Source organism: Erpetoichthys calabaricus, chromosome 17 (assembly GCF_900747795.2).
Source record: "Erpetoichthys calabaricus chromosome 17, fErpCal1.3, whole genome shotgun sequence".
Taxonomy (NCBI): Eukaryota; Metazoa; Chordata; class Cladistia; order Polypteriformes; family Polypteridae; genus Erpetoichthys; species Erpetoichthys calabaricus.
In genome coordinates this window covers 35719912-35735261 of record NC_041410.2, presented here as the reverse complement: position 1 = coordinate 35735261, position 15350 = coordinate 35719912, and the positions used below count along the sequence as shown (strand labels likewise).

General features: G+C 38.1%; 1 protein-coding gene across 6 annotated transcripts in view; it reads right to left on the bottom strand.

Annotated features, from left to right (window-relative positions):
- Positions 1-1011: 1011 nt before the first annotated feature.
- akap13 (A-kinase anchoring protein 13) overlaps positions 1012-15350 on the bottom strand; it is a 335986-nt gene continuing 321647 nt past the window's right edge. For 5 of the 6 annotated variants that reach the window (XM_051920829.1, XM_051920830.1, XM_051920834.1 and 2 more), the window contains 10 exons: positions 14779-14960; positions 11702-11784; positions 9304-9483; positions 5441-5602; positions 5079-5149; positions 3541-3585; positions 2817-2867; positions 1938-2420; positions 1505-1772; positions 1012-1259 (listed from right to left, as the gene is read on the bottom strand). In XM_051920829.1, the coding sequence (XP_051776789.1) occupies positions 1201-1259; positions 1505-1772; positions 1938-2420; positions 2817-2867; positions 3541-3585; positions 5079-5149; positions 5441-5602; positions 9304-9483; positions 11702-11784; positions 14779-14960 (1584 nt within the window). In that variant the 3' untranslated portion in view covers positions 1012-1200. The remainder of the gene's footprint in view (positions 1260-1504; positions 1773-1937; positions 2421-2816; positions 2868-3540; positions 3586-5078; positions 5150-5440; positions 5603-9303; positions 9484-11701; positions 11785-14778; positions 14961-15350) is intronic. The other variant, XM_051920831.1, reaches the window with a different exon arrangement.

The following is a 15350-nucleotide window of genomic DNA, read 5'->3' as shown; positions in this document are numbered from 1 at the left end:
GTGCTTGGTGGCATCAGACCGTATTGAAGTAAAGTAGACATTGAGATGACCGCTAAATAGTTAAGGGAACAAAAAGCTAAAACGTTTAGACAGGTGTCAATTCAAGAAGGTATTGATGAGGGATGAGCTTACCCTAAAATCAAGTACACATCTTCTGTGCAGCTGTACAGTTTTTGTTTAATTATACTTATTTTACACACAAAATGACACACTAATTACAAAAAAAAACCAACATATTAAATTTAAAAAAAATAACGCAAACATACACACAGATGAGGTTTTAGGTACCTGCCTCACATAACCAAACCACCTGCTCTTTCTAACTGACATCACTCGAGCCCACTGTAAGTAAGTACACCTCCACTCACTCATACACCAAGTATCTTCTCCTTGGGTGGACATTTGAAACTGGGGAGTCTGGGTACAAGTGTGGGAGCCTGCAGAGCTCGGAGGCTTTGACTACATTCAGTGACCCCAAGAGATACACTTCTACCTTACGACTTGTAACCATCTGGAGCCTCATCCCTGCAGATGTTGCTGGTGTACACCCTGCTCACCCATTAGGATGGACAAGAGTCGTTCCTGAAGATCACAGCGTCACCACACATTTTTTTTTCTGCCCTTTTCCTAATTGACTGTAATGGATAAGCATTAGAGACTTGAGGTGCCCCGAAATATTAACCTGTAGCCAAACAATGAGTTGTCTTTAGAGCATAAGAATCAGTGCAAATAAAATAATTACCATTAATACTGCTGGAAAACACCTATACATGTGTGTTGATTGAGTCGTCTTCACTTCTAGAAGTCAAGTCAGCTCATTGAAATTTCTGTATATCATACGATTGATTAAATAGAGAAGATGCATTCAACTAACAGAAAGAAACTAAAGGTTTCCTAAGTAATAAGTGGCATGTGCTGCCATCATTCAAAATATTACTTTCACCAAGGAAAGAAAGGTTGGTTTTATAAAACATTGCTGAAATATTTTGTGAAAAGGATTGGATTGTTACATTTTTACATTCTCTCTGTCTGTATTTACCCCACTCTTCAAGGCCATGACCGTTGTCAATGAACTGACAACATCTGATCCTCCTTTTTCCACGATACGGTTTTGTGTGATGGGTACTTTCTCTGGCAGTGGACAAGTTGATCCTGAACAGAGAAGACGAGCACCTTGGCAGAACTGAGAAGCCAGAATGGTCAACAGAAGATCTCCTCTCCTTCGGCTGGTGTTTCAGAGATGGAAGCCTGCTGGGAATCTAAAGTGAGAAGCACCTTAATGTTAGCAACAGGTATGAACTGAAAAGGAAACTTAAATGTTGAAAGGAAAAGCGTGAAATTTTGTCAAATTAACTGATTTGAAGTTTGCAACTTTAGAAACCACGTTTTTTTTAAAATATCTAAATTTAATGGAGAGATTGATGAATGAATCTTTGTTTTAATCAAAAGTGCAGACTTAAAAATGCAGAAACTTTACAGATTCCCATTAATTAAACATGTTGACCTTTGCTTTTCTTTTTCTTCTTCTCTTTCTTTTCCTTGGATTTCCCAAGCTGAAGCAGCCGGTTGGGTATCTGGTTGTGAGATTCACTGCCCTGTGATTTATGGCTGAAGGGATTTAAATGTTTCCCTTTCTGTCTGGAATCGGTCCTTGATAAAGGATCTTTTTTAGGAGACACTGAAAGTTCACATTCTGGGTAATCCTGGTTAAGAGAACTGCTGCTAGGAAATTTGATGGAGTCGTCCGAGGCACTGGATGGTGATCTTAAGCTCTAAAATGAAGAGGAGAAACAAAACACAGATCTGTTAAGAAAACAACAAATACACAAAATTAGAATGAACAAAAACAATTTTAGTTTTCTATGCAACTATGGCCTTATAAGAGTACCATAAAGGATTCAGTGGTGGTTTGGCGGGCACACTACATATTAGTTTACCTGATCACTGTAGTAGAGCGTTTCCTCAAGTGTAACCTTTTTGAATTCACATACCTCTGCTAATTTAGAATGCTCTTTCTTTTCCGCCTCAAACAGATCTCTTTCCTTTTCTAGCTTTTGCTGGGCTGCCCTCAGCCTCTCGAGGTCCTTTTGATACTCCTCCTTTTTATTTTGCAGTTCCTCTTTGTCACGTTCCAGTCCAGCCTTCTCTTGCCTGATGGCCTCTTCACGTTCACAAATCCGCTCCTCGCTCTCTTTCAGCTCTTGCTGTTTCACCTCAAATTCGCGCTCCTTTTTCTTTCTCTCCTCGGCACTTGCCATTTGAAGACGATGCAAGTTGGCCAGTTCTTGTCTTTGCTTTTCAAGGCTGCGCTGCTTCTCCTGCTCAATCAGAGAGTTGGGACGCATGGAGCTACGTGAGCTGGGACGCTCGCTTAACTGACGTTGATCTTCAATGTATGTGTCCTGCTGTACCACCACAGCCTGCCAATCACAGGATTCTGTATTATTCTTACAATCTTAACACCTTTAAAAGACACACTTTATTAAACTAACTAACAGCTTTTCAAATGCTTTCCTGTTTGTCTTTTTAAAGAAATCTTTACACATTCATGTTCTTCTATCCAGCAACACTACATATGCTGTGTTTGAACTGAATTTAGTTTGTGTTGCCTTTCAAAGCAAAAACGCATAATTCAAAAGTTAAACAAAGGCTAAAAAGTTATTATTGATAGCATTAGTCTGCTACCAAATATAATGTCAGAACACAACCTCTCTTCTTTTTGTCAGTGAACTAGCAAAAGACAAGCCAGTTGGACCACAAGGGGGAAAGCACTTGAAGTGACTGACTGAGTGGACTTTGTGCTCTTCTGTTATTACCTGTAAATTTGTGAGAAGCTCGTGGAGATGTGTAACACTACGGAGGACATGCTGCAGGGCAAAAGAAAGAAAAGAGCCGATTACAAATACAGGATTTACAATACGGCTTGTAAAGTTTCAACACTATTTAGAAGCACACACAAAAACAGACGCAGGCACACAGAAAACGTTTTGAATCGGGTGCCATCATATCACATCACTCCATCCTGGAGTCAGCAGCATACATTGATCTGCACTGCTGTGGGTCAAAAACAAAAAAACACAACTGACTGTTTCGGTGTACTACTATGTATTATGGTACAGAATTTCTTTACAAAATATTTTTTTTAATCAGAATTCAACATGATTTCATAGTTATCCACTTTTTTGTTCTTGTTTTTTTTATATAATTATTTTCCTCGTCTACGAGGTTGATAGATAGCCTCAGTGTCGATAAGCCTGGATACCTCAGGACATCGGAGATTGTTAAGGCTGTACTAAGGCAGAGACTTAAGTAACAGAACAAGGTGGCTACTGCTGCTTTTTTTATACCAGCATCTCTAATAAGATTTTGATAAATCAAAAGAAACATCTGTTGGCTTATTCTATACTCCAAGAAAGAAGAGCATGAAAACTCTGACTTCTTTTTGGCCATACCATCTGCGTATGCAGAATGTAAACAAATAGCGTCATTTAATAGCTTGTGTTACCACAATATCATTCTTGTAACAAGAAATTTTCATACCTCATGGTTTCTTTTAAACATGAACAATAAATTGCCACTCCCATCCTGTGATACAAAGAACAAAACACAATTTAAAAACATTCACAGGTGAAAAGCAAAAATATACCAACAAGGAGTGGCAAGCAAATCTTATCGAACACATTTCCAAGTAAAATTTAAGGTACATGAAACAAAACATCTATTCAGTTTGTGCCACCGTCTCCCTAATTTTAAGCTTTTTCCTGTTTCTCTTAACACTACAATTACCAGAGCCTACGACAAAACTCATAAATCCGGCCCACCTTAAATCCCTTCGCAGCTCTCCGACAGCGTCTTTTGTCTTCTAAATGTGTCGATAAGCCCAAACAGCCTGCTATACCACCCCCCCCAATAATTTGATGTGTTTTGTGTCTACAATAATCTATGTAAACACATCGTTAAAACAGAAATGTTTTAACAAAATGTAAACATGAACTATATAATGTGTGAAGGCTGATGGCCAAATATCAAAAACACTTTCACAAAAGGTGCAAGTACAATATGACAGCTTCTGTGGTGCTGTGGTTAGAACTGCTGATTTATAATCCAGAGGTTGCGAGTTTGAAACCAGCTCCCCGGCAAATTTACCATTTGGAGTAGTGAGCTGCTCTTATTGTTAATATTAAACAATAAAAACATACATTTGATTTGTGTCTGTAAAAGTTTTCACTTTTATTCTTTCAGTCACGATCACGATACTACACCCCTCCTTCCCCGCCCCAATCTGACACGGTTAGTTTTTAATCTGAAACTGGGAATAACTGGAGATGTGAGTGGAGTGGTGTTTTAAGGTGGGCCGGGTTTACGAGTTTTTTCATAGGCTCTGGTAATTCAAGTGTTATGAGAGTCCAGTTTGGTTAGATGAGCAGTACTTGTTTTGTTTATGGGGAACAGAAAAAAAAGAAGGATTGAATGCAAAGCAATTTTTAAGTTGCCATGGATAAGAGCGTTATAAAATATAAGAAAAATATTATGATTCTAAAATGCAATACACTTTAGTGAAAAACAAAATATTTTTTGATAATACATAAATAAATTTAAAGCTGTCGGTTATTCCCATAAAACCATACTGGACTAATGATAAAACCTGACCTAACGTAACGTCATTTATGAAAATGTGCATTAAGGTGGTGAATAAGAATTGAACAGCCAGAAAAAGGAAACTTGTAGTAATAAAGATAAAAAGCTCCAAACTACCACAATCTATAAGTAGATTATTAGTAAAGAATAATTAATATAGAACACCTATTTATTCACCCATTCTGTGAACTCCCTGGCATTTAATAAAGAATACTTTAAGATATTATACTTCTTATAAAACTGACATTTATCAAAAAAAAAAAAAACACTAAAAAGTCTGAGACTGAACATTTAGGATTTTGCCTTTTAAGTAATGCATACACATTTCTACCACATTTACTTAATGATATGATGTTATAACCTAAAGTGATCCATTGTTTTGCAAGGACTGAAACAACAGGAAAAGTAATAAAACATCAGCTTTTATTATTATTTCTTACCTTTTTTAAAACACTATCTGATTCAGTCCTCCTGAGATCTGATACATCATCGGTTTCTTCTTTTTCTCCATCTAAATAGCAAAAAAAGCAAAAAATAAAAGTTTATAAGGTTATTTATACTAAATAGAGTCACGGGGGGTAAAAAAACAAACCATCTTTGAATCCCACTTATCCACTGGAGAGCTGCGGGGAGCCCTCGTCTATTCTGCCAGCATCGCAGGAACCAACCGTGGATGGCACACCAGCTCACCATAGGGTCCAGTTGCTATCACTGGGCCAATTTACAGGAGCAACATCAGAGTACCAGAGGAAAAGCCCACATGAAGTTACCAAGAATATGAAGAGAATAACAAACTTCTTACTTTTGGAGGAGTTCATCTGGTGACTGTCAAAGCCCCCAAAGGTCTCTGCCCTCCTAGGAAGTGAGACTGGTCCTATTCCACTCTCCATTTCCAAACTGCTGGAAGTTTGCAGGCCAGCTGTGGTGCTGAGATTCGTGTTTACCAAGGATTGTAAGGTTTCCACTGAAACATAAAAATCATTCACACTCAGTAGAAATAAACTGTGCTCAACGTTATGTAAAGAGCTGTTTCAGTTGATTATACATTTCTGTCATTTTTTTCCTTTTATAAACCTTCTCAGTCATTCGTGTATCTGAACAACTCTCTCTTTTTCCTTTTCATTCAAGTCACTTTTTTTTTGTTCTTTATTTCGCCTTATATAATTTCTTGAATTAGGAACTTGTTAGTTTTAGCAGAGAAACCTTACTGCCTTAGGATTCTTCTTGATGGAGTCACAACCTGACTGACTGCACAGCATTATCCTGCGGGGTACTAAAGATGGAACTTGACTGCCAGCGCCTTTATTTTTAACTTTTAAGCTGTGACAAAATAAGTCATCTAGGTTATTTCAGATGAATTTAAGGATATGCTAGATTGTTTTATGAATCCTCAATTACAGAAAGGTACAGCACTCATTGTATGTTCATCTGTAGGTGGGGTGGGGGGGACCCTTCATTACAAATGTTGACAGGGTGAGTGTAGCTTATTTACTGTACATGCACCATGATGAACCGTACACCTTTGCCCACCATCAGCACAGAGTTTCACTGGGTCTATAAATATGTATCTTTTGTGCCTCCATTATCAATAATCAGACGTTAGCACACATTCTATGCGCTGGCTTACTACTGCTTGATGTGCGGCTGTTCATGTGGCATCAAGTGACTCTTGTAGCGCCAGCTCTGGACAAACGACTGTGTTACACACCTGCATGCATGGAGCTGAACGTCAGCACAGAAAGATTCACTTGGCTGCTGCCAGCAATGAGGGCACATCACAACAGCCAACCACTAGGAGTCACACATCACAACACTAAATTCAGGAAGAAGAGCTTTTCACAAAATAACACCTCCACTGTTTCTCAGCCATCTGCAACTCCATTTCATTTATTTATTATGATTCAAACAGTACAGTGCCCTCAGTTGCCTGCTTTGTACACCAGACATTAGTTCAGTATTATTGTTTTTACATTGTTCTGTTTTTTTTTTTTTTTTGGGTGGAAGTGGTTTTGCATAAAAAGGCATGCAGTTTTCATTTGTTCAGGTACTGCTGCAATAGAACATGGTAGAAAACTCGGGCAAAGTGTTACTCAGACTGTAATTTATTTAGAGGTATTTGGTTAATTCTAAAAGTAAAGCCAGTGGTAGCTCTTTCAGAAATATGAGGGAGGTCCATGGCCCCTGCCCTTAGTAATAATTAACTGGCTACTGGCTTAAGAACGCACACATGACACTGAAGGAGTCCATCTGATTGCCTTAAGCAAAAGGAAGTTACTTTTACATTTGCCCTGATGCACCCTATTTTTGGAATGCTGCCGATTTTAGGGTCCACTTGCATATCAGAGTCTTTCAGGCCGTATGCATTTACTGTGCATGTAGTGCTGACAGGTATTTGTTTTTGACCTACACACCATGTGGATGAATTCAGTGCAGTATGGCTTACACTCTCTCAGAGGATTTACTGCATGTATCTATCTCAGTGCCCTACACTTCAAGTGTTGGTACTTTTTGAACCCCTTTTGCCCATAACTCTGATCTCTCACACATACACACACAGGTTGGGAACATACACTGATTACTTTATGAATTACATTTTGACCTTTTTCTGTTTAGCCTGCTTCTTTTGTCGTATCCTAATAATAACAACTAAAAGGAAGCAGAACAGACACCTGGGAAAACAACAGTGAATGATGAAAGGCTGCAACTACCTTAGCGTCAGACCCACTAATTAGTAAATAATGGATTAAATAACCAGAAAACCCGTAAAAGAGCAATGAAACGAAGGATGAAAGTACTGTTAAAAAGTAAAAAACACATTTCCCCATATAACTGCTTAGTACATTTTAGTAAAAATTTACCAAACTTAATCTCATCACAGTTTTTACATCAATTTCCAAAACAGAGTTGGTAATAACAGATCACTCAGTTAAAGACCTGCAGCCACAGTGGGACCCCAGGACTGAGACCCACTGAACTGGGCTATATATCAGTTCCTAAAACATTTGAAAAATATTCACAATGTATTCAAAATGAGTTACACACTTTAAGTATTCAATCAGAATACAAATCTGAATACACCAAGGCCTGTATATTTAGTAACTAAACACTTCTTTGAGAATTCTATCCAAAACTGTCCAACAAATGTAGGCATAAACTAGAGACATTGCTGAAGCAAGCCTCCTCTAAGAATTTCAGCACTATATAGGAATGATATTGTATTGGCCTACTTCTTTAAAATACAAAATATATGTACAGTACAAGTACTAAAGGAACTACAGCTAGTAGTCGCACATGCCTTCCTCCTCCTGCTGTTCCCAGGTTTATGCTGCTGTACTCCTGTCTGTTTCACAAGGTGACGGTCTCCTCAGTCGCCCAATGTAACTATCTTATACAGTAATAATTTAGTGTACTTTTAAAATGTACACTGCAACCTCAATGTAGTTGGAGTAACATTTTAGTAAAATTAGAAAAATGTTTTCATTTTTGAAGCATGTGAAACGTTCTTTGTGCCTCGTGCCGAGGCAGGGCCTTTGACGCTGCAGTGTTTTTGGTATACCTTTGCTTGTGTGCTGCCTGAATTTTTGGTTTTGTCCTGGGGTTTAAGTGACGCACTGACCAATTTTTTTTGTGATGCAATTTATAGAGTATGAATGTGCATAGCCGTCTATTTTAGAGTTGTCAACAGAAATATTAACCGTCAATTAATTGTATAACAATTTAATACTTTGCCTACTAAACAAAAAGTGAAACTTATGAACATTTATTTGCATTTCAGCTTTAGGTGTTGATATTAAGAGCACTTTTAAATTACTGTCATTTGGTGGTTGAAACTATGACAAAACAAACTGTTAGTGGATCTTCATCTTGTCTGACTGTTTATGCATTTATACTAATGATATTAGTTTATCATTACTGGTGCTGGTATCCTAATACATTGTGAAAGGCAATGTCTCTCCCTCACGCGAGGTTTACTGATGGCCATCTCCTTCTCTTACCTCTGGCGCTGCTCTGACTTTTCAGGGCTCATTTCATGAATCTAAAAGGTCACCAAGTGCCTCCCACCACAACACAATCTGCACTCACTTTTCCAAACTTTTTCAAATAATCCAAGCCAGAATCCTTTATTAGATTTGTCAGCAGGTAACGTACACAGGCCAACTGATTTAAGAAGTAGAATACATCTCTTAAGGGCTTCTCTTTAAGCGTTTAATCACCCCTCTGTCTCACACACACACACACGCAGAGTATGGATTCCTTTCATGGCCGGCTCTTCAGGATGGCCCCACCCTTTCCAACACAAATCTCTCTCCCAAGTCTGTGTGGCCCCAGCATAATTTTAATTACTGTGCCGTGGCATTTTTGGAAACTTACTGTGGAGCAACGGTAAAGAAAGGGTGGAAAAAAGCACAAAAACAACCCCAAATGCGATTGGAGAGTATAGATTCACCCCACACTGGAAACCACAAAGAAAGCTTTTAGTTTAATTCACTTTCAAACTCAAAAATCCAAACAAGGATAATGACAACATGCAGTTCATGCTCTACATGTACTGGCTTTACCCAAAAGTGTTGTATCATAAAACACCATATTAGTTTGCTTTGGGAATACCTGCTGTGTAAATACCCTTTTAGGTGCATTTTATTAAGTTAAAAGTTCACAGCTCACCTTCCTTTAAGGCTTCTTTCATTACATTCTCCCCTTTTTGAACATCTTCAGTGCTTGCCCGGAACATGGATTTTGCTGCTGTTCTTGACGCTCCATCATCTTGCACACTTATTTCCCGGAAAAGTTTGACCTTTTCCTCCAAAAGAGTAACTATTTGTTGATCTTTCAAATGTAGCTGTTCTGTAAAAAGACAACCATTTTCATTAAAAAAAAAAAAATCACATTTTCTTAAACATAGCAATGGATGTGTCTGGTATTATCATAAATTATAATTAGCATCCATATGACGACAGAACATTCTGTGGTCTTGGCCACTCGTACATACGTTAATCAAAGAATACACAGTATATATCAAAGAAACCACAGACTTGAGGGCATGGACACACACAAACTGGACAACTGGGAATAAGGAAGGCCAGTATTGTGGTCGAAGAGTGGGACAAGAAAAAAGACTGCATGCTGGGGGAAAAAAAGGGTTGGTACCACAGTTTTCTCCTTGTTTTCTCTCGCATGCTCATTTTGTTTTCTCTGAAAGGGCACTTTCTCTGTTGAAAGAGTTTTGCTACAAGAGGCATTAAAGTTGGATAGGTATTTGTGTGGCTTGAAATGCACCAGATTTTGAGACACATATGACTTATGGTTGTGATAACTGTAAAACACTGAGCTGCAATTGCAACAACATAATAAAAATAATTGTTATTACAACAAAAATAATTAACAGGTCCTCTTGTAGCACCACATTAGGAAATGAAGCAAGTAGCCTAACATTCTGAAGCAACTGTGCCTAAAATAGTTTTGTCTAACTGTAAATAATTGAAATGTCCTATTATTTAAATCAGGACTGCAGTATTTACAGTAGCTGCTGCATGCTTTCAAGAGTACAAAGAGCATTCTTAGGGTTCCTGGGAGAATGGCATAGTGGGGTTTGGCTCAGAAATATCAGAGTAGACTAGCTGGACCATACTCCCTGTGCCCAGGCTCAGCCTTACCACTGATTTGCTAAAAGACACCAGAGGTAATTTACAGGTATTCACAGCATCTTTACAGTCCACTGGAGAATGTTCATTAGAAAATTACAGATTTATAGAAATGTAGAACCAGAAGAAGCAAAATTGTCATTGTGACCCCAAACACTATCAATGTGACAATACTTGAATCTAAAGCAGTTTCTTCCAGAGTCTCTTTCTATCAAACATATGTTTTCCCCCTTCTTTCCATTTGAATAACTACCATTGATGTCACCCTCGGTTCATCTGCAAGGGTAACAATAGTTATTTCACTGTAATTGCATAATTGGAGAAAACACAAGAAAACTGAATTGGAAGAGAATTTACTGATGACAAAGCTAATTTGTCAAAAGCATAGGCCTACAGTGATGGAGAATTCCACACCTCGACACAGAGAACAACTACACTTAAGGTAACATGCTGGAGGAGTCACTCTGTTTAAACTGTGACACGTTTTCCAGCAGAAGTGATTTTAATGTTGAGTTGGCCATCGGCAGTATACTTAAGAAATATGACTGCTGTTGAAAAACAACAAGCACAAAGTATGCTGTAAAATATAAGAACACACGTAACCTTCATTTCAATGCCATGAAAAGATTCTGATGACCTAACATATAACACTGCAAGACCTCATTTCAGATTTATTCAGTCAATAGAAACACTTTTTCAGGGATCCTAAAAGTAATTACATCTCTACATGCATCATACAGGTTGCATTCTTTGCACAAAACACTACACACATGACAGCGAATGTACAAAGCAGACTGAAGGGCCCGGCTTTGCATAAAGATGAGAAACCTGGTCAAAGTCTTAGGAATGCAGGTTAGTGATGATGCAGCAACATTTAAAGTGCTTCAGGAGACCTCTAGAAGAAAAACTGTTGCCTTCCATGTGCCTGTGTCCTTGCTAAGGACAGCGCTGTGGTCCATTTCCAATAGGAAGCAATCGCTAGCAATTTAACAAGAGCAGTGTCATCCATCAAGACCACCCCATGTACTGACCAACAGATCCACAAAGAACCCACCAAGGAAGTCAACATCAAAGTATCTAAAAGGCAACTGTCAGAAAGAGACTGCATGAACTTTCTCTTTATGGGAGGTCTGAAGGGAAGATGTGTCTGCTATCAACAAAGTTTAATATTGTGTGTACTTCACAGAAATGGTGGTTTATTAAGTTCTGTTAAATGACATGGGTATTCACCGCCATGACATGTAACTGGGAAACAGAGGTTGCCTTCTAGTTCCAATTTCATACTTCCTTGGGATTTCATTTTACCTTTCAATTCCTTAATTAGCTTTACTAAGCACTGCTAAACTGCAATGATGACAATAATTTCCAAATCATAACTACATATGTATGCAAATAGAATATTAACAATGAATAACTCATACCTCTCATTTCTCTTGCTTTTGATTCCAAAGCTCGTTTTTCCTCTTCTGATTCACTTGGTAATCCTTCATCTTCATCTTTGACTCTAAAAGTCAGAGAAGAAAATGTCAGTAAAGAATCTGTGATGAGTGATAAAACTAGCTTGGTTAGTGCTGTATAGGGTCACATACAGCTCTCAGTTTAAGGTTTAAAACAAATCATAGCACCATTTAAAACCAAATGTAGTAAGCACCTAAATATCTTACGATTTAGTTGTTCATTAAAACTACATATATGGATTTGCCATTACACATTCTAAATGTCAGCTTATGGGCTTAGAAAATGAAGCGCAAAGGTTTAATGGGTATTAATGCTTTACTTCCTCCATAAATAATTGACACTATATATGACCGATTCTGTGATCAGTGTTCATTTTACACAGCAGCCTTACAGTTACTGTACATCAAAAGACAGTTGACTAACAGTAAAATTCAAGGAACTAAGGTCCCCTACAGTGCAAGATAAATATATGATTAACTGCAAGAAAGTGTCTAGTTTGGAAAATAAACATTTTACAGTAAATAACAAATGGACTGACAGTAGGAGTTGATAATACAGAAGGAGAAGAATCCAAATAAAAGACAATGAAGATAATAAAGTATAGCTGACTCAGATAAAAGAGAAAACAAAGTAAAAGTGATATACATATAAACCTGGGAAAAGAATTCAAGAGAGGAGCGGCCAGTAAGCTAAATAAGAGGTCAGTGAGAAGTGCACGACAAATGTTTGGGACATTAAGAAGCCAGCAACAGTGACGGGCAATGTGAGCCTTTAGAACCAACACACATCTGTAGGGAAAGCCGAGCTCTTAAAATTGGGGAATATCCTCCCAATGTTTTCAAGCTAGTTGGGGGGGAGTGATGTGCTTATCCTGTGCATTAGTGGAAGGCAGCAGTGGGTCAACATCAAAAAATGTTTAATAATTAGTAGGCAGACATCTTGATGGCTTACAAAGATGTTACTTTTTCATAACTCTGAGTGCTGTTGAGGTTGACTGAGAATGATTGGACAAATGGACAGGAACTGAGATGTTGTGAGGGGGGTGCAGTGTTGATGGTATTTTATTGTAGTCAAATTTGTCATCAGCTCTCACAGTACAGGTACATTCACTTCAGAACTGCACATTATCAATCACATATGTGTTACAGTAATCCCTCGCTATTTCGCTGTTCACTTTTCGCGGATTCACGACTTCGCGGGTTTTTAAATACAAGTGATTGCCCGCCTATCGCGGAAGTTATGTTCCAGACCCATCAGCAACAGGAGAAAATCCGCGATATAGAAAGACCATATAAATAAACATTTTTATAGTTTAAGCCTTAAAATACCCATCCCACATACTTTAAACACATGTAAACTTATAAAACACACTTTGTTAACACATATGATATGTGGATGTCGGGCTAAGGATATGAGTAACATCTCACTATTATAAAACATTTTAACTTCACGCAAGACAAGACAGTGAGACAGGAAAATTGGTGATGTACAGGCTTTTAAATTATTGACACGCAGAGCGACAAGCAGCACAAAGCCAGCACAAAGTCCACTTCTCCTTAGCGTTCATTCAGCTCCCCACCCCCTTGACAATGCGCTTCCGGGGAGGGGGGGTTTGAGCGAAGGTGCGTTCAGCTCTCACACACCCACACACACACACACTCCTCCTTCCGAACGCGCAGAGCGACAAGCAGGCATTTTGGCAGAAGCAGCACAAAGTCCATTTCTGCTCAGCGTGAGTTCAGCTGCCCCCCTTCACAAAGCGAGTGCAGACACATTGACGTCTGATCGCTGCGTGCAGTGTTGGTCTGCGGTGTTTAAGAATGTAGAAAGTGTTTAAGAGCATAGGAAGTGTTTATAAGAGCGTGGGAAAGGTTAACAGGAGAGTGAGAAAGGTTTATAAGAGTGTGGGAAGGGTTTATAAAGCCTTAAAATATGTATAAATAATAAAATAAATATAGGTTGCTACTTCGCGGATTTTCACCTATCGCGGGGGGCTCTGGAACGTAACCCCCGTGATAGGTGAGGGATTACTGTATTAGAAGTATGGCACAGCACTGCAGTGACAAACAGAACATTTTAATGATGTTCTGTACAGTAGTAATGTCAAAACAGATAATACAGCACAGAGCAATCCTACTAACTGCTGTTTTCTGTTCACAATGAGAAAGAATGACACAGAATTAAAGCAGACATTGGCATTCAAAAAGTTCTTTGGAGCAAAGTCATTAATTAGTGTGTCGGGGGGAGCATTCAGTCATAACGGAAGAAGCACAATATTTTTCAGTTGGCCTTCTGAATTCTAGTAAATCATGCCTCAAAAGACTGTATGGATAATTAAAAATGAAACTTGTACCTTGTGGGACTATATAGATAAATTAAAAACTTAAACAATGCTTATGATCTCTTGGGGGAAAAAAAAAAAAAGACACTGATGCTTTACGCATGTTTTTATTTCTTAGTGTTGTCTTACCTTTTGGGTGTTTACCTTTTTTAAATATTAAACTCATTCTGTGTCATGTTTCAGCTATATTGTCCTTTTCTATCAGATATATTACTGAATCAGTGTTCTGCCTTCTCCAAGGGGCTCAAAGCCCTGTTCTTGTCAAAACAGTTTTAATATACAAAAGCCGAACTCAAAAGTGAACTGCTAATGATTTGATTTTTTTTTTTTTTTTTTTTTAATCACAATCTTTTTGTAAACAATTAAATGGAAATGTTAAGACATGCTGGTAATTAAACCTTCTTGTGATCAATAATGAAGTAATCACAAAAGCTACTTTCAGAAAGGATACAGTCAGAGTTTGTGATACTTTAAATTAAACTGTATAGAACAAGCTTTTTGGTAATTGTACAAAAGGTGTAACTTCAGTTCAGCACAGCCTGTTTGTTTTTTTAACACTTATGCTATCCAGAAAACAGTGACATACAAAATCTAATGTGCACTTATCACAACAGAACACACCTTAAAGCTATAAAATAAAGGTATAAGTGGTTAAAGTGTTTTAGACTAATAAAGAGCCTGTCTATTAATGGAACTTACGTGGACTGCATAGCGTCAGTAATTAGCTGAATCCAATTATTGCGTTCCTCCTTGGAGCTTGCATGGACCTCCACCATCTCTGGGTTTTGAATGCCAGCAGTGATTAAAAATAGCCCTTTCTCCTCGTTCGCCACTTCCCGGACAATGAGTTTTTGTAATGAGATTACAGTTGAACGCTGATCCTGTAATGTAACATCATATTGTTAAAGAGGAAGTCTCTCTCTAGACTGTGCCTCACATGTCTTCAGAGGAAGAATAATCTGAACGAGATGTAAAGTGTGCCATTGCAAAAATAACAAGGTATGACTGGACAGTCATTTCATTACCCAGTTGGTTTGCTAGGAGTGTACCTAACCATAGACAGGGCCCTTTTAAAACTATTCAGACCCTTGACCAGTTCTTTAATTATATTGAACAACAAATCCTACAGTAAAGTTTTACTTTTTGGGATATTTTTATTTTAAAGCCTTGCAATTAGGCTAGGCTATTTTTTTAGTACAACATTGCTTTGTTACACAAATGAAAAACTGGCCTTCACCAGTGAATCTTTAAATCCAGAAAATGTGGCAGTT